Genomic DNA, 27923 nt, shown 5'->3' with positions numbered 1-27923 from the left:
CAGTTCCTCAGCCTTGGCACTATTGACATTTTGGGCCAGGTAATTTTTTGTCGTGGAGGGCTGTCCTGTGCATTTTAGGATGTCTGTCAGCATCCCTGGCCTCTACCCACATAGTACCCTCTCCCGGTTATGGCAACCAAAAATGTCTCTAGGCATTACTTAAATGTCCCCTGGAGGGCAAAATTGCCCCTCATTGAGAATCACTGTTCTAGAGTCGGTCTAGGTGCTGTGCTGGTCAGGGCAAAAATCATCTCTTGTATGGGGTACAAGGTCCTTAGAGAAACGGATCTGACCAGGTCTGCTGGGGTATAGCTAGGACAAGGTGTAGCCTACCATGGGACAGGGGCAGGTTTTCTAGAGAGATAGTGCTGGCTAATGAGGGGGAGGGACAGGGATGGGCCAAGGTTGGAAAGCTAAGGGGTTGAGGTGGAGGGAGTAGGGTTCCTGGCCCCTTAGGGATTCTCATAGCAAAGGAGCCATAGGCTGTTCCTTTCCACAAATAGACCTTACTTTTCCTCATCTGTGAAAGAACTGTCCCTGTTTCCCCCTAATGGGATCAGAGCAAGGTAATGAATGATAATGACTCACCCAGTTCTCCCTAGAACTAGGCCTTCTGATTAGGGTGAGGTGGTTATAGACTTGGGGCCTTGGGGAGTCCTTCTTGGGTCACTGGGATTTCGGGAAAGCATGGTACATGCCTTGTTCCTAGAATCTTTGGCCCACATTGGTTCCTGGGTAGGCCAGGTGGCAGTGCTGCTTTGGTACACCATCTCAGTTCTTTAGGCCATTCTATCTTTAGCATACACTCTCACCCTTCAGCTACCATGGAACAAATTTCATGGTGCATGTGAAGAGGTGAATGTTTTCTTTTGGAGCCTTCATTCTCTGAAACATGCCTGGAGCTTAGATTTAATTCCAAAGTTCCAGAGGGCATTCACTGTTCCTCTCATAAGTCTACCCTTCTGGGGTGAGTGGACTGGGCAGTTTTTTATTTCCCTCATAATCAGAAAACGGGTCCAGAGAATAGAACTGACTTACTCAAGACTATACAGCAGATTATTAGCAGAGGAAAAGCAAATACGTACGTTATTTGACACTCAGATCTCTTGGTACCTGCTGTGTGACTTGAGGAAGCAGGGACTCTCTGTAAAAGAAATGACAATACTTCTACAGCCCTGTCAGGGAGATTGAGAAAGAGTATATGTAAAGCTTTGGCTGTTATGACTCTACCTGCTCTGTTTTGGGACCTTGGGCTTCTCCTGTTGCCTGGAAGGTGGCAAAGATAAGAGAGGTGGGCGAGGTGCTACCTAGAGTTGGGGATCCAGTTCACTGGGAGAGGCCCTGGGTAGTGGGCTGCTCTGCATCCCTTCTCCTCCCCTAAGATTAGGCCAGAAGATAGGGGTCAGGTAGAGGGGGAGGCCGGCCTCTCTGAGCCATTTTTTCTCCAGGCCCAGACGAGAGTGAAACTGAACTACTTGGATCAGATTGCCAAATTCTGGGAAATCCAGGGCTCCTCCTTAAAGATTCCCAATGTAGAACGGCGGATCTTGGACCTCTACAGCCTCAGCAAAGTAAGAACAGGTTTTTCTCAAACCCCTCCCCACCCCACACCTTAATATCCTTGGTACTCTGGGGGCCACCTTGGTTTGGATATTGGATCTCTAGGCTACAGTGGAAGGGGCACAGCCTGGTAGCACACAAGCTGTCATCAGAACTTCTTGGCATCTCTTGGCTGCAATTTGAGTCTGAGTGGTGGAGGTAGGAGGGGGTAGCCTCCAGTGAAGTGAGGGGCTGGAGTTGTCCTCGTTGTCCTTTCTGTACATACATACAGCACATCCACGTCCCTTTCTGCTTGTCCTTACAGATCGTGGTGGAGGAAGGTGGCTATGAAGCCATCTGCAAGGACCGTCGATGGGCTCGGGTGGCCCAACGCCTCAACTACCCGCCAGGCAAAAACATTGGCTCCCTGCTACGCTCCCACTATGAACGCATCGTTTACCCCTATGAGATGTACCAGTCTGGAGCCAACCTGGTGGTAAGGATGCCGAGCCAGGGTGGGAGTAGGCTTTCCCCTGCCAGATGCAAATTTCCACACTTGTTCTTAATGGAACTGGTTCAGTGGAGTGGACTGGAGACCTGGAGAGGTCTGGGAAGAGATGGAGTTTGGTTTAGTTGGGGAGATGGTTGCGGGGAGGTGGTTGGAAGGAGGGATGGCATAAGCAGAGGCATGAGAAGAATTCCCAAAGTGTGTGCTGGTGTCAGTGGCCAGTTGAGCAGGGCCTGTTGGGTGGGCGGGTGGCGGGCGGTGTGAAACCACGGCTTTGGTTGCTATTGGGTGAGGGTAAAGGGAGGTCCTTGCTGTTGGGAGCTGGGGCCCCATGTCCTGACCCTTACCCCTCACCTGTCCCCAGCAGTGCAACACACGCCCATTTGATAATGAGGAGAAGGACAAGGAATACAAACCCCACAGTATCCCCCTTCGACAGTCTGTGCAGCCCTCCAAGTTCAACAGCTATGGCCGGCGAGCCAAGAGACTACAGCCTGATGTGAGTACTTCCCTTCTTCTAACTTGGAGCTTTGGTGGTGAAGAGAGTCCTCTCCCTTCCCTCTGACCAAGGTTCTCTTCCCTGTTCCACTCTCCCTTCTCTTGGTTCTCTGAGTTCTGAGCAGTAGTGTGCCTCTTTCTGGCTTCACTCTTGCTCTTCCTCTACTCTCAGCTGAGCTTCTGAGCTGGGTTTTGATCTGTTTGTATAATATCTTTCCTATGTCTGGTGTTCTTGCCTGCCTTGTTCCTTTCCTGACTCACTCTGCTCATAGGGGAAGAACTCTTCTTTTTCTTCTTATAACTAAATCTTAGCCTCAGGAAGAAGCTTATGTGCTGGCATTCTTCTGGGCATTGGGGATACAACAGAGAACAAGATACACACTGTCCCTGGGCTCACCGAAGCATGTAATTTACCAGATCATATTAGTTACTGCCATTTATTGGTAGATTCAAATACTTAGATTTCTTTATATATGTTTTCCTCAAACCCCTTGTAACTGTGAGATAGGAGTTAATGTTCTCATTTTACAGTTGGAAAAACTGAGATCCCATCTTAATTCCATTCCAAGAGAGGAATGAGGAGGGAGTTCACTTACCCTCAGTCTCCAAAAAGCAATCTGAATTCTTGCCTGGGCCTACCTATGCCTCCACCCTGGCATGAACTCGTGATAGAGTCCAAGCTGTTGTTCTTTTAGGATGGGGCAGTCTGCCCAAGATAGTCTTGATTCATTTCCTTCTTTCCTTCCAGCCGGAACCCACAGAGGAAGACATTGAAAAGAATCCTGAGCTGAAGAAGCTACAGATCTATGGGGCAGGCCCCAAGATGATGGGCCTGGGCCTCATGGCCAAGGATAAGACTCTGCGGAAAAAAGGTGAGGCCTGACAGGCCGGGGCAGTGTGAAGAATGGCCTCACCAGGGGAGAGGAGCCTGGGCCGCGACTGTTCAGACTTGTACTTTAGAGGCATTCTCCTCTCTCCCAGATAAGGAAGGGCCCGAGTGCCCCCCCACCATAGTGGTGAAGGAGGAGTCAGGCGGGGACGTGAAGGTGGAGTCACCCTCACCCAAGACCTTCCTGGAGAGCAAGGAGGAGCTGAGTCACAGCCCAGAGCCCTGCACCAAGATGACCATGAGGCTGCGGAGGAACCACAGCAATGCCCAGTTTGTAAGGACCTAGCCCTGCCTTCCTAATGCTCTGCTTCTCATCCCTTCAACGAGCATTTCCCCAGCATGGCACTGGACCAGGTGGCATTAAGCAGAAAAGTGGGCCTGGTGGGCCCTGCCCTCAGGTAGCTCACTTAATTGGGGAAACAAGGCCAACTCACATGGAACAAAGAACAAGAAAGGGTGATCAAGTGCTGTCAACATGAAGTGCTGGAAGGGTGCAGAGGAGGAGACTCCCTCTCCATTGCTTCAGGATAAAGGCTAAGCTCCTCATTACAATGCATGATCCCGTCCCTGCAGACCTCTAGCCTCATTCCCCAGCACTGCCCACCTTACTCCTTCTGCTATAGCCACACTGAACTACTTGTAGGTATGTTTGTTTTTTTGCCGAGATGTGCCATGCTTTCTTTCCCCATCCTTTGTACATGCTGTTTCTTCTGCCTGGAAGAGTTTTCCCCTGTGCTCTGCCCCATTGCCAAATTCCAGTTTGCCTTCAGGTCTCAGTTTCAAGTGTCACCGTTTCAGTGAAGTTCTTCTCAAGGCTGTTCCTCCTTATCTCCAGCTGATTCGAGTGCTTCCTCCTTTAGGTTTCCATAGTACCCTTTTATGGGCTGCTATTGGCAGTTTCCACACTGCCCTTTAATTTTTATGAACTTGTGCCTCTGGAGTACTGTATGCCTTTAGAAGGCAGATGCCATGTCTTATTTATCGCTGTACTGAAGAGTCCAGCATAATGTTGAACACATAAGTGTTCAGTAAGTATTGAATGAATAAAAATGGGGGATTCAGGACTGAATGATAAAGACTGCTGTCACAGCTCTACAGTTAGTTTATTTGCGGAGGTGGTACGTGCATGCAGTTAAATTTCAGGCCTAGCATGACTAACCTGTACAGGGCCATGAATGATCCAGCCAGCAGGCAAGGTGGGTTTCTAATGGAGATCTTTGTGGACTAGGGTGCTGTCTGGAGGAGTCTGATGTTTGAAAGGCTGGACAGGGCTTAGGTTGATGAACTGTTGCCTCCCTCCCCTGGCAGATTGAGTCATATGTATGCCGAATGTGTTCCCGAGGGGATGAGGATGACAAGCTCCTGCTGTGTGATGGCTGTGATGACAACTACCACATCTTCTGCTTGCTGCCTCCTTTGCCTGAGATTCCCAAGGGTGTCTGGCGGTGCCCAAAGTGTGTCATGGCGGTAAGGACTTCCCAGCCCCAGTCTATGTCTGCCTCATAGGCTATCCTTGCCTTCCTTCATCCGGTCTTATTGAAAGCAGCCTTCTAGCTCAGCCACAGTCTTATATTTTGGGTCCCTGGGGTGGGGCTAGGTTGGGCAGAACTTTGGGAGAAAGAAAAGGAGGACACTCAGCCTGTGTTCTCTGGGAGCTCTCAGACCACCCCGGGAGGTGAGAGTCATGATTAGACAGATCATATGTGATGACATATAATCAAATGTTAAATTGTGTGTTAGAAATTCAGATGTAGAAGTTCAGAGGACAGGAAAGTGACTAAGGGTAGTAATCAGGGAAGGTGTCAGCAATGAGATTTGGAGGACAGGAATATAAAAAAAATGTTCTTTTGATTTCCAAGTTTTTTATTCTTTGTTTCTTTTAGAAAGCTTGGAAAATAGACAAATTACCTATCATCTCACCACCTAGAGACAACCATTGTTAATAGTCTGGTATATTTTCTTCTCATCTTTTCGTTGTTGCGTATATATAGCTATCTTTAACAAGTTTGGGATCTTACTGTATATTTTCATTTGTTACTTTATAATCATTTTTCTATATTATTAAATTTATTCATGGGTATGATTTTTTTCTTTCCTTGTAGGGGGTCCATCATGTGGGTATAATATTTATTTAGGTATTTTCCTTCTGTTGTGATAATTAGATTGGTTTGCAGTGTTGTAGATTTTAACTGCAAGAGGTGGGCAGGCTTTCTAGACTGGGGGATGGAGGAGTGCAGGAGTAAGGATACATGGGGATAGTGTACCTAGTGCAAGAGAGGCAGTGAGGAGAGCAGCTGTAGCAGCAGTGAGGGCTAAGAGGCCTGGGAAGTCTTTCAGTTCCATTTCATGAGCCTCCTACCTTGATCCAAATTCCGGGTGCTTGTCTACATCTCTCCCTCGGTTTCTGGAGAGTAGACGCTGACAGTTTCTTGCCCTGTCAACTGTGGTCATAGAGACCAGGTGTGCACGTGCACACACACTAGACACACACAAATGAGGAAAGAGACCAGGGCAGTGCATAATTGCCTTGGTAGTGCTGGGGATTCCTTTAGGGAGGAGTTTGGATACCAAAAGTATCATAGACAACAGACTGTCAGGTCTACTTGGCTCTCTTCTCCAAGTGGTTGTGGGCCAGTGGACCAGATTGACTTTTAGTTTTCAGACATGAGCAGAAGGTGTGTCTGAGTGGGGTACATACATCTCTCATCTAAAACCACGAACATAGATACAAGGTGAGTTAAACACACGTCCTGTCTTCTGAGACAGTGTAAAGAACAGGAATAGTGTGGGGTTTGACACTAGGAGTTGGTGCCTTCGTTTCCCATCCTCCAAGCTACTAGAATATTCAGTGTCATTTTCCCAGGTCTGTAGTTCCAGTCTGGGCATAAAACTTCTCTAAGCATCCTGTATAAAGTCACATTTTATCTTGAGAGAAAAAATAGTGGCAGAAGAGCATGGGGTAGCATATTTAAGTCGGAGCCCATGGTTTAGATAGTAAAGTCCTAAAGGAAGAGAAGAGCAAGAGCATGGTAGAAGTGCATGTGGGGAATGAAGAGACGAACTGTGCTCAAGTGCTAGGAGGAAAAGGTAGAGCTATGACGTGAGACCTGCCTCAGGGGCCTTCAGTACAGACCTAGGGCTGTTCTCCTTCTGACTCCTACCCCATATTCCAGCTCCGCTTTTGAGGATTCTCCACCTCTTTGCCTCTGCCTTGGTGACGTGTTCTCCTTTGGGTTTCAGGAGTGTAAGCGCCCCCCCGAAGCCTTTGGCTTTGAGCAGGCTACCCGGGAATACACTCTGCAGAGCTTTGGCGAGATGGCTGACTCCTTTAAAGCCGATTACTTCAACATGCCCGTACACGTAGGTGATGGAGGGCTGGGGTAGTGTCAGGGCTAGGGTCATAGGTGCCTGATGGTCAATAGCTCTCCTGGGTCAGTGGGGCCAGGATATGATGGGCCATGGTCATCTGCTACCCCTGTTCCTTAGATGGTGCCCACAGAACTCGTGGAGAAGGAATTCTGGCGGCTGGTGAATAGCATTGAGGAAGATGTGACTGTTGAGTATGGGGCTGACATCCATTCCAAAGAATTTGGTAGCGGTTTCCCTGTCAGTGACAGTAAGCGGCACCTAACCCCTGAGGAGGAGGTGAGTAGGTGATTCATGGTTATGTCAGCTGTGTGACTTAAGCAAGTCGTTTAGTATCTGAAAGACTCAGTATCTCTATCGGATGGGGACTATTATGCCTACCTTATATGGTTGCTGTGAGATGTAGATGGGATGGTATGTGTAAAGAACACAGCCTAATATCTGGCATGGCATCTCCAGCCATGATATTGGCTGTTTTTTTTGTCTGTAGAATGGGGATAGTATCCATTTTACAAATTTTATAAGAATTAAATGAGAAGGTATATGAAGTACCTGGCAGGGTGCCTGGCTCATTCATAAGAAGTGTTCAGGGACTGGGATTGTAAGTTCAGGAAATAATGAGGCCCTAGGCCTGTATCAAGGGAAGGGTGCATTTTGGTCCAGAGCAGGGGCTTTTAACTTGCAGATATTTTGGTGGGTGGGCACATCTATAAACCTCCCTAAAATTGAAGTAAAGTGAAGTGGATTGAAATTTTGTGTGTATGCATTTGACGGAGGCAGGGGGAAGAACACCTATATTATTTCTTAGATGTTTCAGAAAGGTCTATGACCTCGAAATTAAGGTTCCCTGGGTTAAAGATCTCCACTCCTTAGCAAAACTCTCATCCCTTTTCCACAAATACCTGACCTGACAGGAGTATGCTACTAGTGGTTGGAACCTGAATGTGATGCCGGTGCTGGAGCAGTCCGTACTGTGCCACATCAATGCAGATATCTCTGGCATGAAGGTGCCCTGGCTCTACGTGGGCATGGTCTTCTCAGCCTTTTGCTGGCATATTGAGGATCACTGGAGTTACTCCATTAACTACCTCCACTGGTGAGTGGGGTCCTGGAGAGCTAGGGAAGCAGTCAGGGTGGGCTCCTTCAGTACCATAGGTGTGTCCACTCTACATGTCTCCTTTCTGCTTGGCCAGGGGTGAGCCGAAGACCTGGTATGGGGTACCTTCACTTGCAGCAGAACATTTGGAAGAGGTGATGAAGAAGCTGACGCCTGAGCTCTTTGATAGCCAGCCTGACCTTCTGCACCAACTTGTCACCCTCATGAATCCCAACACCCTCATGTCCCATGGTGTGCCGGTGAGTGTCCAGGAGATAGGGGCAAGGTGTAGGAATGAGTTAGTGGTGTCCTTTGTGGTGGTGGTGGTGGTGGTGGTGGTGGTGGTGGTCATTGTCTGGAATCTACCCCTGCCCCTTTCTCATTCCTATTCTGTCTTAATCAGGCTATAGGTTTGACAGAAATAATAGTGATTAGAGATACAATATGATGGTGAGCCCTCTGGGCCTGATGTTTGAGGGCAACACCTTAGGGATGGCTTCCACCAGTGGAAAAGGGAAATAGAGGAAGGACTGGGCAAGACAAGTCTCCTTACTCTTAAGGGCACACATCATTTCCATTCACCTCTGGTTAGTCACAGCTTAGTCACATGGCCACATCTAGCTGTGAGGAAAACTGGACAATCTGATTTTTATTAAGGATGGTCATGTACCAGCTACAAATTGGAGGTCATGCTATTAAGAAAGAGGGTGAGAATGAGTATAGGGGGACAACTAGCAGTTTCTGCTATCCTTTCCATATTGTGACCCTTCTTGGAGCAGTGGGTAGGTCTGTTTACTTATTTAACAGGTCAGAGTTCTATGGTGGTAATTAGTTTGCAATATATAAGTGTACCAAATCCACATGTTGTACACCAACATGTTATATGTCAACTATATCTCAGTAAAGCTGGGACGGGGTGGGGGGAAGTAACCTAAAAAAAAAAAGTGCCAATATCTTTCATCATTTTAAAAAAAAAAAGCTGAACCCAGAGTCCTGACTTGTCCTGTTCTCCTTCTCTGTGGACTTCTCTCCCACCGTGGGTATACATCCTGGCTTACCTATAAGGGGCTTTATATTCCTGGGAATTTCTGACGTTGAATAGTATCGGCCAGTTTTCTGGTGTGGATCTTAAAATAACCTGATCAACAGTCCTGTAGAAACAGGAATGAGTACATCTTCCACCTCTGCTTTCAGTCTTATTCATTCTGTGCTGCTACTCCTCCCCACTCCCTTCAACCCTGTCCCCCCAAAACCATCCTTGGCTACCTTGCTGCTTAGTCTAGTGCGTGGGACAGTAAGCAGTCAGTACATATTGAATTAATATCTCCTTGAAATCCCTGGTCATCTGTACAGTGGGTCAGTGGTTCTTGCCTGAATTTCTTCTTGCCTTCAGCTTGTTTTGCTATACTATATAACCTATGAGTAATACTTTTTATTACGCATTTTAGTGATACTTAACCAAGGTTTGAGATATCTAGGGAATTAGAGGAAACGCATTCCTTTTCCCTCTCTGCATCACCTCATTTAAGAATTACTGGGAAAAAAAAGAAGAATTACTGGACTCAAGTTGTAGAAATGACCAAGGGCCCTTCAAGTTATGCTCTTCACAAGTAGACATTGGGTCTGACCTTTCCTCAGACTCCTTTCTTCCTGACCCACAGCATCAGTTCTTTCCCACAGTGTCAAGGAGAATTATAAGAGTAGAAGAGGATTCTCCTTAAGGATTCAGACAGCTAAGATTCATACATACATACATACATATATATATACACATATATATATTCATTCAATTCTAATCTCTTTATTTATTTATTTTTGCGGTACGCGGGCCTCTCACTGTTGTGGCCTCTCCCGTTGAGGAGCACAGGCTCCGGACGCGCAGGCTCAGTGGCCATGGCTCACGGGCCCAGCTGCTCCGCGGCATGTGGGATCTTCCCGGACCGGGGCATGAACCTGTGTCCCCTGCATCGGCAGGCGGACTCTCAACCACTGCACCACCAGGGAAGCCCTAACCTCTTCTTAAAAAAACTTTTATCACAGACTTTTTTGCTTCCACCTTCACAGCATTTCTCCTGCTCATAGCTCCCCAGCTTCTCTGGCCAGCTGCTGTTTCACCACCCCACCCTCTGTCTGCCAGGCCCTTCCTATAGGTAGTTCCCAGCATCTCCAGGCTCTTTGGACTTGGCAGTATCCCCTCAAACCAGGACATCTGATTTTCATATTCATATGTTGGCAGGCTGCAGTTTAGCCAGCTGGAGGTCCCTCAGAGCTGTCTTTGGCCGCGCCCCCCCCCCCCCCCACCTCACCCATCTTCCCCTTTGGTGAGAGAGGGCCATTTCTTTTTATAGAGATACATAGTATAAGTATTTTTATTATAAAAGAAACATCCCCCCTTTCCAAAAAATGGCAGTAGAGAGGTCATCTCTATATCCTCCACATTTTGTTACATTTCCATCTTTTTTATGTAAGTTTTGACATGACAGTAATCAGTGTATGAATTTTATAATCTCTTTTGTTACGTTTGATCATCTAGAATGGCATTGTCCAATTTGGTAGCCACTAGCCACATGTGTCTATTGAGCACTTGAAACATGGCTAGTCACAACTGAAATGTACTGACAGTATAAAACATATGTTGGATTTCAAGACATTGTATGAAACAGAGAATGTGAAATATCTCAGTAGTACTTTTGTATACCAGTTACACATTAAAATGATAATATTGTGGATATATTAAATAAAATACATTGAAGTTAATTTCACCTGTTTCTTTTTACTTTTTTAATGTGGCTACTGGAGAATTTAAAAAGTACATATGTGGCTGGCATTATATTACTATTGGACAATGCTGGTCTAGAATAATTTTTTACTTCCTCACCATGAACTGTTTATAACCATCTTTTTTGGAAAACGGCTTTATTGCAGTATAATTTACATACCATAAAAATCATGCATTTTAAATGCACCATTCGGTGAATTTACAGGGTTGTGCTACCATCACCACAATCCAGTTTTAGAACATTTCCATCACCCCAAAAGGATCCCTTGTGCCCTTTTGCAGTCACTCTCCATTCCAACCCCTAGTCCCAGGCAACCACTGATCTGCTAACTCTAAAAATTTTCTTTTTCTAGACAGTTCATATAAATGGAATAATATGTGGTCTTTTTTGTCTGGCTTTTCACTTGGCATAATATTTTTGAGGTTCATCTATGTTATAGCTTGCTTCAGAACTTCATTCCCTTTTGTGATGGAATAATATTATATTGTATGGATATACTACATTTTGTTTGTCCATTCACCAGTTGATGGACTTTCGGGTCATTTTTTAATAGCTGCAGAATGTGAGGAGAGCTTTCTAAAAAAAACTGCATAGGAAACAGTAAAGTGACATTGCCAAAATGAGGGTGCATTAGGTTCTATTTCTGGCTCTGCTACTTGAGGCTTCTGTGGGACTCAGTTTTCACATCTGTAAAATTAAGGCTGGGACTAGATCATTCAGCAAATACTGCTAGAACTCCCTCTGTGTGCAAGGCCTCTGGTCAGCACCCTGAAAGCAAATAAACTAATCCCTGCCTTTAGTCATGTGCAGTTGAGTAGAGGACAAAGGTGAGTAAACAACTGGAATAAAATATTAGAGGTGCTACAAAAGGACAACAGACTGGGTCATTAAGAAGTGGGGGCGGCGGGGGGAGGTCAGGAAAGCATCTGTAGAAGTGGTGACACTTGAAGGAAGAGTAAGAGTTTGCCTGTTGGGGCCGTGGCTTTATCATGTAGATATGGGGATTCAAGTGAGGGGTTCTCAACAGGGACATTACATAATCAGGTTTGCATTTTGGTTGGGGAAGACAATTCTAGTGGTTGGTAATGGGGGCCAGTGCAGTAGTACAAGCAGTAAATACTGATGTTGCCTCTAAGTAGGGAAAGATTTGAGAAGAAAATGTACTGGAGGTGGGTACTGATGCATGGCCTGAATAAATGTGCAGATTCAGTATTGTTAGGATGCTGATTCTCTCCTCATTAGTCTAGAACCCTAGCAGATGAATTGTTGGGTTGAAGGCTATAAACATTTTAGGTTTTTGGTTATGTGTCAGCGATTTTGCTTTCCAGAGAGAAGTTATTGGTCCCCATAACAGCACTGTACTTATTTCACTGTGTCTTCATCAGCATGGAATGTTCATTTTAAAAAACTTTGCAAGACTTCTTGGTAAAGACAGCTGATTAACCATACACATGGCTACTTCCATTCCTTACTGAAGCTTCACAAAATGCCACAAAGTGATTTTTTTTAAGGTAAAAAAAAAAATCACAGAGATGGGGAAAACAAGAAAAGAGACAATGATAAACAAAATTCTTGAAACTAGGAAACAAATAAGAAAACTGAATCTTAAGCCAGTTCTGGAATATCTGAGAACCAATCTGATTTATACCTCAGTACCCACCAAGGGTTCAGTAGTTGGTTGCAGCAGACATTCCAGGGAGTAAAGACGAATGGGGTAAGAATAAAGATTGGTTCATATTTATATAAGAAGCTATGGGAGGGACTTCCCTGGTGGCACAGTGGTTAAGAATCCACCTGCCAGTGCAGGGGACATGGGTTCAAGCCCTGGTCTGGGAAGATCCCACATGCTGCGGAGCAACTAAGCCCGTGTGCCACAACTACTGAGCCCGTGTGCCACAACTACTGAGCCCGCATGTCACAAATACTGAAGCGCATGCGCCTAGAGCCTGTGCTCCGCAACAAGAGAAGCCACCGCAATAAGAAGCCCAAGCACCACAACAAAGAGTAGCCCACGCGCAGCAACGAAGACCCAAAGCAGCCATAAATAAATAAATAAATAAGTACATTTTAAAAAAAGCAGCAGCTATGGGATCCCCACCCACACTGGGCAGCTGGAAACGTGACCCTCCCTCACTCTAGCAAAAGACTGTGAGATTTACTTTCAAAGAGGTTGAAATAGATCTCTGGATTGAGGTCTTCTAGGTACAGTTGAGAGTAGGAGTATAGTGAAACTAGTAGGATTCACTGTATACCTACTGAATGCTGAGGTTCCCAGCCATCTTCCTCCACTTGGCTCTTAGAACAATAGCAAGCCAGACCTTTTTCCTTCAGGCAAAAAAATAGGAGTTTTCTCTGGGGAATCTGACTGGCCCAAAAGGAAAGACCTAGAGTTTCCCAAACTAAGTGGCTTCACTCTACAGTGGCTCACAGTTGACAAACTTCACCTCTGTACTCAGAACTTTCATTCAGCCTTTTCATTTCTTACTCTTGAATATAACTAGATAGCCACAGATTAACAGACAACTGAGAAAATTCTAGAATAAACAAAGTAGAACCAAATGGTAAGAAAGCAGCTTGGACAAACAGAGGCTAGGCAGGGAGACGTAAACTTCAAAAAGAAAAGGAAAAGAAACCTTATTAATACCTTCAGAGATGAGCATATATTGCAAACATAAAATAAGAACAGGATGCTATTTTAAAAGAACATGCTGAGAACGAAAATTAAAATTAAGATAGCAAAAGTGGAAGACGAAAAAAACAATAAAAATCTTAGAAGATAAACAGTTTAGGAAATCTCCCAGAAAATAGAATAGAAAGATAAAGATGGAAAAAGGTAGAGAAAGAGAATTTGTTCTGGGGGTTCAATATTCAAATAATTCTCTCTGAAAAGAGAATAAATGAAAACTGAAAGGATCAAATTGTTAAGAAATTGTTCAAGAAAATTTCCCTGAACTGAATGACAGTTTCCAGAATCAGAGGGCCTACCCAGTACATGAATGCAAATAGATCCACACCAAGGTATACCTGGTGAATTTTCATATCAAACAATGGGACCAGAAGACTCCTACAAGCTTTCTGAGAGAGAAAACAGGTTTCATTCAAAACATTAGGAGTCAGAATAGCTTTAGACTTTTCAAAAGCAACACTGGAATCTAGAAGACTAGAGCCGTGCCTTCAAAATTATTTTCTTTCTTTCTTTCTTTTTTTTTTTTTCAAAATGATTTTCAACTTAGAATTTTATGTGCAGTCAGATTATCAAGGTTGAGAGTAGAATAGAGGCATTTTTTTTAAAAGTTCTTCCCACCGTTTCTCAGGAAGCTGTTGGATGACGTGCTTAAGCACAGCAAAGGAACAAACCAAGAAAGAGGAAGACGTGGGGTCTAGGAAACAGGAGATCTGTTGTGGGAGAGTGACAATCCAGGGAGGGCAGCTGGTCCCAATTGAAACAGATCATAATGCTCCATGAGAGACTGCTACGGAAAGGTGAAAAGTGATAGGAGAGAGGAAAGTTCGACACTTGTCCAAAAGGTTGGGATTAAATTACTAATACATACACAGAAAACTAAGCAAATTGAGACATAGGAGGCTATTTTTAATATAGTCTAGAAGCATGTTATTTAGGGAAGCCCCAGGTCTGCTGATTTTATAACAAATCTTATAGAACCACTTGGTTCTTGAAACTGCTTACGTAACTGGTAACAAAAATTAATGAAAAAACACGTCCAGCTTAATGAAAAGTGATATTTTGAATTTTTAAAAAATTATTAGGGGGCCTCCCTGGTGGCGCAGTGGTTGAGAGTCTGCCTGCTGATGCAGGGGACACGGGTTTGTGCCCCAGTCCGGGAAGATCCCACATGCCGCGGAGTGGCTAGGCCCGTGAGCCATGGCCACTGAGCCTGCGCGTCCAGAGCCTGTGCTCCGCAACGGGAGAGGCCACAGCAGTGAGAGGCCTGCGTACCGCAAAAAAAAAAAAAAAATTATTAGGGAAGTTGAAATATTTTGGTATGTGTACATTTCCTGCTTTTGACTCAAATTTTCCTGTCATCACAAATCAAAACCTTGAGAGCAGAGACCAATGGTCCTTTCTTTTGGAGTTGGAGGGTCTGGGAATCTGTTGTCAGACTGTGTTCCCTGAGACTTTCCTTCCTCTCCTTAAGAACCCTGGACTTAGATCTCTGTCTCAATGACCTTGGCTTTTCTTCCTCAGGTTGTCCGCACAAACCAGTGTGCAGGAGAATTTGTCATTACCTTCCCTCGTGCTTACCACAGTGGCTTTAACCAAGGCTACAACTTTGCTGAGGCTGTCAACTTTTGCACTGCTGACTGGGTGAGTCTGGAGTGTGATGGGATGGCAGGGAGAAGCAGGAGGGTTGTGGGGAGGCTGAGGCACCATCGCCTCCAGACTTGCCATACTCAACCTTGAACCTGTCCACAGCTGCCAGCTGGGCGCCAGTGCATTGAGCACTACCGCCGGCTCCGAAGATACTGTGTCTTCTCCCATGAGGAACTCATCTGCAAGATGGCTGCCTGTCCAGAGAAGCTGGACCTGAACCTGGCAGCAGCTGTGCATAAGGAGATGTTCATCATGGTTCAGGAGGAGCGGCGTCTACGAAAGGCCCTGCTAGAGAAGGTGGGTGGTGGGGAGAGTGCCCTGGATTGGGTACCCTAGTCTGGCAGAGGTAGGGGGGAGGAAGAAGTAGAAGATGTAGCCACTTCTCTTAGGGAGTAGTGAAAAGAACTAGACACATCTGGATTGGAAACTACAATTCCATTCTCTACCATTTACTAATAACTGTTAGTAAGTTAATTTACTTCACTGAGCATCAGTATCCCCATCTGAAAAAAAATGGGGATGATAATAGTGCTTTTTTTGGGGATAGTTGAGTGGATTTAAGATGTTTGTTAAGTAAGTGACCCATAGCAGGTGCTGTTATTGCTAATGATGTTATTGCATCATTATTTAAATAACCCAAGACCAACTGACATATGAAACCCCCACTTGCTGGTAAGCTGGATAACCTTTTCAAGTTAGTTAACCTCTCATAGTCTCATTTTCCCACTGTAAAATGGGAATAAATACCTCACTTGCAGGGTGGTTGTAAAGCTTGAGTAAGGTGATTTATATCAAAGCATCTATTGCTGCACTTGCAGTGTAGCAGATGCTATTATTGGTAATATTAGTACATGAAGAAAATGATAGAAATATGGAACATTTCTTAAGAAATGCCATCTTATTACACTCATATAGTTCAGTAGCTCAAACTAGGTTAATACTACTGAGTAGAAGGCGGTCTTCCTTTAATAGATTTCTCATAACATGTCAGTTTCATTTGTAGATGAGTGGGACCGCTATTCATGTAGTTCAGCTGCCTTTTTTTTTTTTTTTTTAATGTGGTACGTGGGCCTCTCACTGTTGTGGCCTCTCCCGTTGCGGAGCACAGGCTCCAGACGTGCAGGCTCAGTGGCCATGGCTCACGGGCCTAGCCGCTCCGCAGCATGTGGGAGCCTCCCAGACCGGGGCACGAACCTGTGTCCCCTGCATCGGCAGGCAGACTCTCAACCACTGCGCCACCAGGGAAGCCCCAGCTGCCTTTTTAAAGCTCCAAACTTGTCCAGTTAGGGAGTTGACTTAGTGAGAGTCCTCCATAGGATTACAAAGGAATGCTGGTCCTGAGGAATCCCTTGCTGGATCCCTTTTCTTAAAATAAGAAAATTTAGGGTAATACTTTCTTATTTTAAAGCTCATTTATAACTTTCCTATGAGCATGGGTTGTAGGAGAATTGCAGCTATGGTAAGTGTTGGAAGTCTGGGGCCTGTCAGTCTGTGGTATTAGTTGGTGAGCCCCTGGGCTTTTCTAGGCATCATTTGCTCTCTCTGTTCAGTACTGTTATTGAATGATCACTCTGGGGCTGTGCTACACTACAGAAGGAGTCAAAGCAAGGTGGGAAAAGATGTTTCCATCCTAACACTCAGAATTCTCTACACTTGGCCCTTACCTAAGGAGAAGGGTTCTGGACCCCGTAAATTCTGTAAAAGATTTTGTGTGTGTGTGTGTGTGTGTGTGTGTGTGTGTGTGTTTGAGTCCTTTTCTGGGGAGAGGGCTCATAGCTTGCATCCAGTTCTCAAAGGAGTCCATGATCCAAGAATACCTAGGGGCTTCATCCTTTTAGCAGCATTCTCTGGCTTCAGAATCAAAATAGGCTGCAGACAGATTCTCACTTTGGGCAAGTTACTCTCTCTGAGACTTAGTTTCCTCCTTAGCAAAATGAGACAGGCCTGTGAAATAGGTATCCTTATCTGAAGATTAGAGCCAATATCAGTAAATATTTGTTGAGCACCTATTCTTTTTTCCCCTCCTGTAGTCATCATGTTGTACATTGGATTCCCCAAACTTATTTATCTTCTAACTGGAAGTTTGTATCCTTTGAGCAGCGTCTCCATATTTTCCCTACCTCCCTAGCCCTTGGCCACCACCATGCTACTGTTTCTTTCTTTTTTTTTTCTTTCTGGCTGCATTGCAAGCCGGCTTGCAGGATCTCAGTTCCCTGACCAGGGACTGAACCCAGGCCTTGGCAGTGAAAGCCCGGAATCCTAACCACTAGGCCACCAGGGAACTCCCACTACTCTGTTTCTATGAGTTTGGCTTTTTTAGATTCCACATATAAGTGATGTCCTATAATACTTGTCTTTTTTGTCTGATTTGTTTGACTTAGTATAATGTCCTTAAGGTCCATCCATGTTGTTACAAATGGCAGGATTTATGTCTTATGGCTGAATAATATTCCATTTTATATGTGTATGTATGAATACACACACACACACACACACACACATCCCACATATTTATCCATTCATCCACTAATGGACTCCTAGGTTATTTCCATATTTTGGCTATTGTGAATAATGCTGCAGTCAACATGGGAGTGCAGATATCTCCTTGAGATCCTGGTTTCATTTCCTTTGGATATATACCCAGAAGAGGGATTTCTGGATCATATGGTAGTTCTATTTTTAATTTTTTGAGGAACCTTCATACTGTTTTCCAAAGTGACTGCACCAATTCGCATTCCCACCGCAGTGCACAAAGGTTCCTTTGTCTCCACATTCTCTCCAACACTTGTTATCTCTTGTCTTTTTGATAATAAGCCATTCTGACAGGTGTGAGGTGATAATTATGGTTTTGATTTGCATTCCCTGATGATTAGTGATGTTGCACATCTTTTCATGTACCTATTGGCCATTTGTATGTCTTCTTTGGAAAAACGTCTATTCAGGTCCTTTGCCCAATTTTTATTCGGATTGTTTGGTTTTTTGCTGTTGAGTTGTATGATTCCTTTATATATTTTGGATATTAACCCTTTAGCAGATAGACAGTTTGCGGATATTCTCTCCCGTTCCATGGGTTGCCTTTTGATTTTGTTGATAGTTTCTTTTGCTGTGCAGATGCTTTTTAGTTTGATGTAGTCCCACTTATTTATTTTTGCTTTTGTTGCTTGTGCTTTTTAGGTATCATGTACAAGAAATCATTGCTAAGACCAATGTCCAGGAACATCTTCCCTATATTTTCTTCTAGGAGTTTTATGGTTTCAGGTCTTATGTTTAAGTCTTTAATCCATTGCAAGTTAATTTTTGTGAGTGATATAAGATAAAGGTCCAGTTTCATTCTTCAGCATATGATTATCCAGTTTTCCCAGGACCAGTTATCAAAGAGACTATCCTTTCCCCATTGAGTATTCTTGGCTTCTTTGCCAAATATTAGTTAACTATATATACGAGAGTTTATTTTTGGGCTTAATTCTGTTCCATTGGTCTGTTTTTATGCCATTACCATACTGTTTTGATTACTACAGCCTTGTAATATAGTTTGAAATCAGGAAACTTCATACCCCCAGCTTTGTTTTTCTTTCTCAAGATTACTTTGGCTATTCAGGGCCTTTTGTAGTTCCACTATTCTAAGTGCTAAGATACTTTTCTAGGTCCTTAGTCACTTTACCTTTGTTAATCCTCATAACAACCCAATGACGATAGTACTGTTGTCTCCATTTTACAAAGTAGGGAAACTGAAACCCAGAGAGGTTTAAATAATTTACTCAATATCAACGCAGCTAGGTTTGTAATGTTCAGTGGACTCATCTTATGAGCAGGATTTGTAATGTGCAGAGCGCATTTGTGGCGGAGCGGGATTTGTAATGTACAATGGACTTATGCAGAAGTTAGGTTGGTATAGAAGACAAAAATGTTAGAATCAAAATTTCCCTCTAAAATCCCTAAAATTGCCCATAATGTATAGCATTATATTGTCTTTCAATTACTCAAGGATAGCTGGCTTTTCCTCCATTTTTGGAAGGGATTGCTTTTTCTTCATCTAATCAACAGATAAAGTCATTGGCTTAGGTTTGGAGGCCATGTTTTTGGGGGGGGGGATTGTATCTTTAAACACTGAACACAAGCACGTAGAGTTTATTTCTCTAAGTTACAGATGTGTGTGCAGTGTGCTGATAAAGCAGCCAGCACAGTGCCTGGAACACAGTGGGCGCTGAGTGCCTGGAAGCTAGCATTATTCCCCAGTACATGGCACTTCTCTTGGCCACTTCCACATATTGCCATCTCTCTGGTGCCTTGGTCCACCACTTTCCTCACCTTCTCTCACCCCGAAGGTCCTTTCTGCTGATCTGAATCTTACCTGATTTTTCTCCCTCTCAGCCCACACTGATCTTACCCTGCTTCATGTGATTCCCCCAGCTTTGAGAGTTTGGACTTCACAAAGGCAGTGTGCTCTGTGGAGTTTTGTCTCCCCCACAGCTCTTAGCACAGATTTGAGTCTAATGTGGGGCTCAGTGAGTCTACTGTGGGGCTCAGTGGTGGCTGAGTTAGGGGTTTCTGCAGCCCTCTTCTTGTTCTATATAATGAACACCCCCAGGGCATCACGGAAGCTGAGCGAGAGGCTTTTGAGCTGCTCCCGGATGATGAGCGCCAGTGCATCAAGTGCAAGACCACGTGCTTTCTATCAGCCCTAGCCTGCTATGACTGCCCAGACGGCCTTGTCTGCCTTTCCCACATCAATGACCTCTGCAAGTGCTCCAGTAGCCGGCAGTATCTGCGGTGAGCAGGGGGCCTACCTGGAGGAAGTGGGCTGAGGAGGGGGATGCAGAACTGGGCCAGATGTGCTCTTCCCTGCCCTCTTCCTCCAGATATCGGTACACCTTGGATGAGCTCCCTGCCATGCTCCATAAGCTGAAGGTCCGGGCTGAGTCCTTTGACACCTGGGCCAACAAAGTGCGAGTGGCCCTGGAGGTGGAGGATGGGCGGAAGCGCAGTGAGTGATGGGGGGACGGAGGGACTCCACAGGCAAGTTCTATTCCCTTTTCTTCTGTACTCCCCCACCCCCTTCCTCTGCCTTTACTCAATACTGCCTACTCCTTGCTGCTCTCATTCTCTCTCCAGGCCTTGAAGAGCTGAGGGCACTGGAGTCTGAGGCCCGTGAGCGGAGATTTCCTAACAGTGAGCTGCTGCAGCGACTAAAGAACTGCCTGAGCGAGGCAGAGGCTTGCGTGTCCCGGGCTCTGGGGCTGGTCAGCGGCCAGGAAGCTGGGTATGGAAGCATGAGGCGTTGGGCACAGGTAGCCTGCTGAGGAGCCAGCACCTAGGAGAAGGACTATGGCGGGGGGAGGGGTGGACTCTGGGTACCATTAGGCAGATGACATCAGCAGGAAGCTGACAAGCACTGCAGTTGGAGGCGTTGGGGAGGGCAAGGAGGCCAGGCAACTAGAATGGAGGGGAGCACCCCAGTGCTAAGAAAGCTAGGAATGTTTCTTTTTATCAGTACCTGAAGGTACTGATTTCAGAGAGGCCGAGGGATTTTGTGGGCAGGGAGGTGTTGTGGGAGGTTTAGGGACAAGAAAAGGACACAGAAGCATAAACTGATCATAGAGTTCACAGTAGAAGATGGATTAAAATTGTCCAGCTTCTGTTACCATCAATTTCTAAGCTTCCCCCACCAAATATATACTATATTCCTATCTTCTAATTCTTTACCCCCATCATATGAACTTGCATGTATCTGAAAACCCTCCCTCTGACCTGGGCATTTGTGGGGAACTGTGAAGTATGAGAGGTCAAGGTGGGCAGGGATGAGGAAAGGTGTTGGGCCTTAGCACAGAGATGGAGGGAGGGGACTGGGTTTGGACTTGAAACCCTACATGTGAAACTCCATAGCCCCTACAGGGTGGCTGGTCTACAGATGACCCTGGCTGAGCTCCGGGCCTTTCTGGACCAGATGAACAACCTGCCTTGTGCCATGCACCAGATTGGGGATGTCAAGGTGAGGAAGGGTGGACTTGAAGTGCTGCTGAGGGATCGGGGTGGCGGGTTGGGGGACCTGAGCAGTAGGCCATTCTTGGCTTCTTTCAAAACTTGCAAGTATTTGGGCAAGACAGGATGCATGTGTGAGAATAGCAGGAGGTAAGAGGCAACGGGTTCTTAGCAAATTGCCTCTTAGAAATGGGATTTGAGGGGCAGGTGACAAGGGTACAGGTACAGGATGCATATAGTCAAGGGAAGGTTTCCTGGTGGAGGTGGAAGAGGAGAAAGGAAGTAACAAGGATGTTTGTGGGCCTGGAAAGCTGAGTCAAGTTCAGGAAGGTAGAGGAGTGGGATGGAGAGGGCAGTGGACACCAGTATGAGTGTAGAGATTGTGAGAAGGCCAAGCATAGCAGAGCATTTTTAGTTCAGAGGGTCTCCTGATGCTATACATCAAAATCCTCTGGGGACTTAAATAAAGCACAGGCTCCTGACCAACCCCTATTAAGAATCTCAGGGAGTGGACCCAGAGATCTGCATTTTAACAGATGCCACAGGGTATTCTATCGGGCAGTGAGTGTTGGGAACCACTGCTTAGGGCCTGGCAAAGGAAGAGAGCCCAGCCCGTGCTAGGCTCTCCTCGCAATTACTGGAGGGTAAGGAGGTAGGTAGGGCAGGGGTACGTGGTGGTGGGACTTCTGTGTGAGCCCTGCTGAGGATTTTGTTCTTTATCTGTGTCCTGGTAGGGTATTCTGGAACAGGTGGAAGCCTACCAGGTTGAAGCCCGTGAGGCCCTGGCCTCATTGCCCTCCAGTCCGGGGCTCCTGCAGTCCCTGCTGGAGAGAGGGCGGCAGCTGGGGGTGGAGGTACCTGAGGCCCAGCAGCTCCAGCGGCAGGTGGAACAGGCGCGATGGCTGGATGAGATGAAACGCACACTGGCCCCCTCAGCCCGAAGGGGCACCCTGGCTGTCATGCGGGGACTGTTGGTCGCGGGTGCCAGTGTAGCCCCTAGCCCTGCTGTGGACAAGGCCCGAGCTGAACTGCAGGAGCTACTGACCATTGCTGAACGCTGGGAGGAGAAGGCCCATCTCTGCCTGGAGGCCAGGTGGGTCTAGCTTCTTCCCCTCCCTGCTCTACCGCAACCTTCAAAGTTTAGCAGAGAAGCTGAAGATGATTCCCATGGGTGGCCTTGGGCACCAGACTCCTGTGTTGGTGTATTGACTATCCTCGCCTTTTTTGTTTCCTATCTTTTTTTTTTTTTTTTTTTTAAACTCCATAGTACACGTAGAGGCAGAGATAGTCTTACGGAGAAGCAGAGATGGACAGATACAGAGCTATATAGAGGACTAGCTCCACAGGCTGACGTGTGCACACACTCACAAGCACAAGTACCAAAAGGCAGATGGACAGGTGTCAGTAGAAAGACACCATGCATGGGACAGTCTGACAAAGTGCAGCACCAGGTTAATACTGCAGGTTGTATGTGTAGGCACTGCCAACAGGCTGACAGACTGGTGGACAAGCAGAGGCATGGAGGTATGGCAGAAGTTGGGTGCGTGCAATCTGGAGCAAGCAGGGACTGACAGCCATGCGTAGACAAGATACAAGCAAATAGGCCCAAGCAGCAGCCCCAGGGGCTCATACCGCTGTATCTGGAAGTCAGGCTGGGCTTCTGGTTAAGCAGACCACCCCACACTGAGGCCTCTCTTTTCCCTACCTTTAGGCAGAAGCATCCACCAGCCACGCTTGAGGCCATAATTCATGAGGCAGAAAACATCCCTGTTCACCTGCCCAACATCCAGGCTCTCAAGGAGGCTCTTGCTAAGGCCCGGGCCTGGATTGCTGATGTGGACGAGATCCAAGTGAGGACCCTGTTGCACACCCCCCCCCCGCCCCCGCCCCATTCACCCGACACCTTCAGTCCAGCTGGGAGAGATGGCATACATTGCCTTGTGCTGGGTTGAGTTGGGTTGGCTAGAGAGAGGAAGGGGTCACAGCACATCGTGAGGAGGCAAAATGTGCTTGGTGAGCATTGTGAAGAAGGGTTGCAAGGCTGGCCTGAGGGAAGATAGGATGCTGGTTAGGATGAGAATGGTGGGGGGCAGGGAGGATAGAAGAGGCAAACCACAACAAAATAACTAGTCTGGTGGTCCTGGGGACTGACTGGATATCCAGAGGCTGAGCCAATGGATGTAGGAGTTGTAAGAGAGAGCCAGGTGGGTGTACCTTCCTTAGGATGATCCCTGTTTTTTCTGCCTCAAGACTGATTCCAGTCTGTCTTCCCAGCTCAGGGCCAGGCACAGAGTAGCATCATAGATGTTGGCAAGTTGAACTGAGCTTTCTCTTGCCCCTGTCCCAGAATGGTGATCACTACCCCTGCCTGGATGACTTGGAGGGCCTGGTGGCTGTTGGCCGGGACCTACCTGTGGGGTTGGAGGAGCTGAGACAGCTAGAGCTGCAGGTACTGACGGCACACTCCTGGAGGGAGAAGGCCTCCAAGACCTTTCTCAAGAAGAATTCTTGCTACACTCTGCTGGAGGTGAGGCCTAGGACCCTGACCCACAGCCTCTCCTGCCTCTGGCCCAGCTGTTGAGACAGCTCATATGAGTGGGGCTTTGGGGGTGCTGGGCAGGGGAGGGAGGGGGTGGGAGTGAGGGGAAGCCTGGACATTCCTCCTTTGTCTGCTTGCCTCAGGTGCTCTGCCCATGTGCAGACGCCGGCTCAGACAGCACCAAGCGCAGCCGGTGGATGGAGAAGGAGCTGGGGTTGTACAAATCTGACACAGAGTTGCTGGGGCTGTCTGCGCAGGACCTCAGGGACCCAGGCTCTGTGGTAAGGAGCTTGGGCCCAGATGGGGAGAAGAGCCTGGTGACAGTAGTGTCTGAGCCAGGTGGCCATGAGCAGCAGACTGCTTGCTCCCTGGGCCTCAGTTCTCCTGGTCTGGGAGTGGGGTATTCATGGTGCCAGAGAAGGAGGGTTGGGGTGCTGACCTCTCCTCCCCTGTCCTGGGCACGGCAGATCGTGGCCTTCAAGGAGGGGGAACAGAAGGAGAAGGAGGGAATTCTGCAGCTGCGTCGCACCAACTCCGCCAAGCCCAGTCCACTGGCATCATCGACCACAGCTTCCTCTGCAACCTCCATCTGTGTGTGTGGGCAGGTGCCAGCTGGGGTGGGAGCTCTGCAGTGTGACCTGTGTCAGGACTGGTTCCATGGGCGATGTGTGTCGGTACCCCGCCTCCTCAGTTCCCCAAGGCCCAGTCCCACCTCATCCCCACTGCTGGCCTGGTGGGAGTGGGACACCAAATTCTTGTGTCCACTGTGCATGCGCTCACGGCGCCCACGCCTGGAGACCATCCTGGCACTGCTGGTAGCGCTGCAGAGACTGCCTGTGCGGCTGCCTGAGGGTGAAGCCCTGCAGTGCCTCACAGAGAGGGCCATCAGCTGGCAAGGCCGTGCCAGGCAGGCTCTGGCCTCTGAGGATGTGACTGCTGTGTTGGGACGGCTGGCCGAGCTTCGCCAGCGGCTGCAGGCTGAACCCAGGCCCGAGGAGCCCCCTACCTACCCTTCAGCCCCTGCCTCTGACCCTCTCAGAGAAGGCAGTGGCAAGGATATGCCTAAGGTGAGCTGCACAGCCCAGCTCTTTCGCCCTCAAATTCCTGTCTCCTAGCCCTCACCCTTACTTAGGCTCCAGCCCTGTCCCTGCTCTATGACTTTTGGTCTCCTTTGGCCTGGCCTCCCTGCCCCGTTCTGCCTCCTCTCCAGATCCCTGCAATGCTCCATGCCAGCAGCCTGTGTCTGCCCTCCTCCCGGAGGTGGAGGGTCCCAAGTCTGAGGTTGTGGGGGAACAATCGGGCCTGGTTCTTCAGTTACCGCTACCTGTCCTTGCTCTCTTCGGCAGGTGCAGGGGTTGCTGGAGAATGGAGACAGCATGACCAGTCCCGAGAAGGTAGCCCCGGGGGAGGGCTCAGGTAAGAGAGGTAGGTTTAGGTGTGGGTAGGCTGTTTACTGGATTTCACCAGAGTGACCCACGTGGTCCTTGGCTCTGTCGGGGTGGGGGGTACGACCGGGAGCAGCCTCTAACCCAGCTTGTCCCCGCAACCCCTCAGACCTGGAGCTGCTGTCCTCGCTGTTGCCACAGTTGACTGGCCCTGTGTTGGAGCTGCCTGAGGCAACCCGGGCCCCCCTGGAGGAGCTCATGTTGGAGGGGGATCTGCTTGAGGTGACCCTGGATGAGAACCACAGCATCTGGCAGCTGCTGCAGGCTGGGCAGCCTCCAAACCTGGAGCGGATCCGCACACTTCTGGAGGTGAGGAGAGGAGGGATCATGGGCAGGGATGGGAGGTCAGGCCAAGCAGGCAGGGAGCCCAGGCCTGACCACTGTCCCGCACTTCTCTTTGCCCGTTGGTGATCACAGCTGGAGAAGGCAGAGCGCCATGGGAGCCGAGCACGGGGCCGGGCGCTGGAGAGGCGGCGGCGGCGGAAGGTGGATCGGGGTGGGGAGGGCGATGACCCAGCCCGAGAGGAGCTAGAGCCAAAGAGGGTACGGAGCTCAGGGCCAGAGGCCGAGGAGGCCCAGGAGGAGGAGGAGCTGGAGGAGGAGACTGGGGGTGAGGGCCCACTCCTGCCCACCACTGACAGCCCCGGCACCCAGGAGAACCAGAATGGCTTGGAGCCGGCACTAGGGGCCAGTTCAGGCTCCTCGGCCCCTTTCTCCACTTTGACTCCCCGGCTGCACGTGCCCTGCCCGCAGCAGCCGCCTCAGCAACAATTGTGACAGTGGCTGAGCCTAGCACAGACCCCAACAGAGACCCCTTGGCCTCAAGGATCCTCTTTCTGACCATCAGGCCTGCTTCTTGGGAGGTGGGCGAGTAGGGGGGATGGCCACCCCCCCACCCCAGCCCATCCCCGAGTCCCTTGACTTTTATATTCTGACTCCAAGGTATTGTTCAGACCTCAGCTCCTGGGGGCCGGCCCCTGGAGTCCCCCTCCCTGGTAGCCTCTAACCAGCATTCCCAGACACCTGAGGCAGATAGACAGATGGGCAGGTGGGCAGGGGGGTGGCTGGGGCTGGGCCGGCACCATTCCAGAGACACGGCCAGTGCATATGCAAACTGGGGGAATCTCCTCTCCCTTCTCTCCCCAGTTGTGGCCCTCGCCAGGCCATGCTACACTAACCTCACCTCTCCCTCTCACTCTTTCTCCTCCTTCCCCCCTTCTCCTGCCTCCCTCCTCCCTTTGCCTCCTTCTCCTCCCTTCCCCTGACTGTTCCACCCAGGAGGAGGAAACTTCACATAGCTGTGCTCACAGTTTTTTATTTTAAATGAATTTGGCTGGGGAGCTGAGCAGGGCTCCCTGTGATCTGAAGAAAGCTTTTGGTGCTTGTCCTCACTACCACCTTGATCTTCCCTCCATGTCCTGCCCTGTCTCCTTTCCTCCTCCTGGGTTCATGTTGTAATAAAAGAAGATTGTTGGTGTGTAATTAATTTGTTCAAAAGAAAAAAAAAGCAAAACAAGAAACTTGGTTCCAACTGAAGCCTATTTTAATTTTATTTTATTATTTTCCTCTTGTTAGAAATAAAACCCTTAGCAACATTTTTTGGAAACATGTTTCTGAAGTGCATTTCTCTGTGGTGGGGGAGAACAGTGTCAGATACTATTTTAGGCTTTGTGGGCCAAGAGGAAAAACCAAGTGGATAACCAGTGTTCCTAAGGCCATATACTGAGTACTTTATCCTTTCTCCTTTCCTCCTTTTTTTTTTTTTTTTTTTTTTTTTTTTTTTTGCGGTATGCGGGCCTCTCACTGTTGTGGCCTCTCCCGTTGTGCTGTTGTGGAGCACAGGCTCCAGACGTGCAGGCTCAGCAGCCATGGCTCACGGGCCCAGCCGCTCCACGGCATGTGGGATCTTCCCGGACCAAGGCACAAACCCGTGTCCCCTGCATCGGCAGGCGGACTCTCAACCACTGCGCCACCAGGGAAGCCCCTAGAGGAACAGAATTTTAAGGATGAATTTCTGAATTGGTTCTGGGGTTTCTGGAATTGGTTTTCTAATCTGATTAGATTTTAGAGACACTAATGACTATCCCAGTAGTAAAGAGAGCACGGATATTCCATCGCATGAACTGCTTATAGAGATACACAAAATATTACCAGTGGATACTCATAATCAACCACTCATAAGAAGCAAGGATCTGGGTGACTATTTTTGAACATGTTTCTTAAATTAATGACTATAATGAGCTTGGCTGGTTGCTCCTAATGTTGCTCTACAAAGTGGGGAAAGTAAAGACCAGCTCAAGGATTTGAATTCCCAGCACAAGAGCCACATAAATGACCTGAAAGCTTCTGGGTGCGCCCTGGAGACCCTTATCTCCTGTAGTTGCAGGGCTGAGATTGCTGAAAATCAAACCCAGAATCTCATCCTGCAACTGGCTGAATTTCAACACAAGTTGAATTCCTGGCCTTACAGGGTGTGTCCCCTGTTAAAGTGAGAGAGCATGGATGGGGAACGAATAGGATCCTGAAAGTTGGAATGGTGAGCCCAGGTCTCCTTGAGGAACACTGCCAAAAGTTCATACTGTTAATCTTTCTCTCAGCCTTCCCCAAAGGGACCTACAGCCTTTTACCAGGGTAACCGTGCATTGAGTAAAAGGAAATAATCAGATCTTTGGGGGACTACTGGACACTGGCTCTGAACTGACACTTTCCAGGAGACCACTCTGGTCCGCCAGTCAGAGTAGGAGCTTATGGAGGTCAGGGGATCAATGGAGTTTTAGCTCAGCTTTGTCTCACAGTGGGCCTCGTGGGTTCCCAAACCCATCTTATGATTCTTTCCCCAGTCACAGAATGCATACTTGGAGTAGATCTACTCAGCAGCTGGCAGAATCCCTACATTGTTTCCCTGACCTGTGGAGTGAGGGCTATTATGGTGGGAAATTGCAAATGGAAGC

General features: G+C 47.7%; 1 protein-coding gene across 11 annotated transcripts in view; it reads left to right on the top strand.

The window, feature by feature from the left end:
* KDM5C (lysine demethylase 5C) overlaps positions 1–26578 on the top strand; it is a 32497-nt gene extending 5919 nt beyond the window's left edge. Inside the window, exons 3-26 of one of the 11 annotated variants that reach the window (XM_032619334.1) lie at positions 1449–1571; positions 1865–2035; positions 2415–2546; positions 3294–3417; positions 3527–3708; positions 4743–4901; positions 6675–6794; positions 6921–7079; positions 7715–7896; positions 7994–8156; positions 14884–15003; positions 15112–15306; positions 19598–19779; positions 19869–19993; positions 20122–20269; positions 20893–20998; positions 21723–22081; positions 22700–22838; positions 23336–23515; positions 23671–23808; positions 23995–24594; positions 24871–24952; positions 25082–25281; positions 25390–26578. In XM_032619334.1, the coding sequence (XP_032475225.1) occupies positions 1449–1571; positions 1865–2035; positions 2415–2546; positions 3294–3417; positions 3527–3708; positions 4743–4901; positions 6675–6794; positions 6921–7079; positions 7715–7896; positions 7994–8156; positions 14884–15003; positions 15112–15306; positions 19598–19779; positions 19869–19993; positions 20122–20269; positions 20893–20998; positions 21723–22081; positions 22700–22838; positions 23336–23515; positions 23671–23808; positions 23995–24594; positions 24871–24952; positions 25082–25281; positions 25390–25749 (4449 nt within the window). In that variant the 3' untranslated portion in view covers positions 25750–26578. Of the gene's footprint in view, positions 1–1448; positions 1572–1864; positions 2036–2411; positions 2547–3293; positions 3418–3526; positions 3709–4742; positions 4902–6674; positions 6795–6920; positions 7080–7714; positions 7897–7993; positions 8157–14883; positions 15004–15111; positions 15307–19597; positions 19780–19868; positions 19994–20121; positions 20270–20892; positions 20999–21722; positions 22082–22699; positions 22839–23335; positions 23516–23670; positions 23809–23994; positions 24595–24870; positions 24953–25081; positions 25282–25389 lie in introns of all 11 variants that reach the window. The other 10 variants (XM_032619335.1, XM_032619340.1, XM_032619337.1 and 7 more) reach the window with 10 other exon arrangements.
* The last annotated feature ends 1345 nt before the right edge of the window (positions 26579–27923 follow it).

The sequence above is a fragment of the Phocoena sinus genome, chromosome X (genome assembly GCF_008692025.1).
Source record: "Phocoena sinus isolate mPhoSin1 chromosome X, mPhoSin1.pri, whole genome shotgun sequence".
Classification (NCBI taxonomy): domain Eukaryota; kingdom Metazoa; phylum Chordata; class Mammalia; order Artiodactyla; family Phocoenidae; genus Phocoena; species Phocoena sinus.
This window is presented reverse-complemented; position numbering and strand designations above follow the sequence as displayed.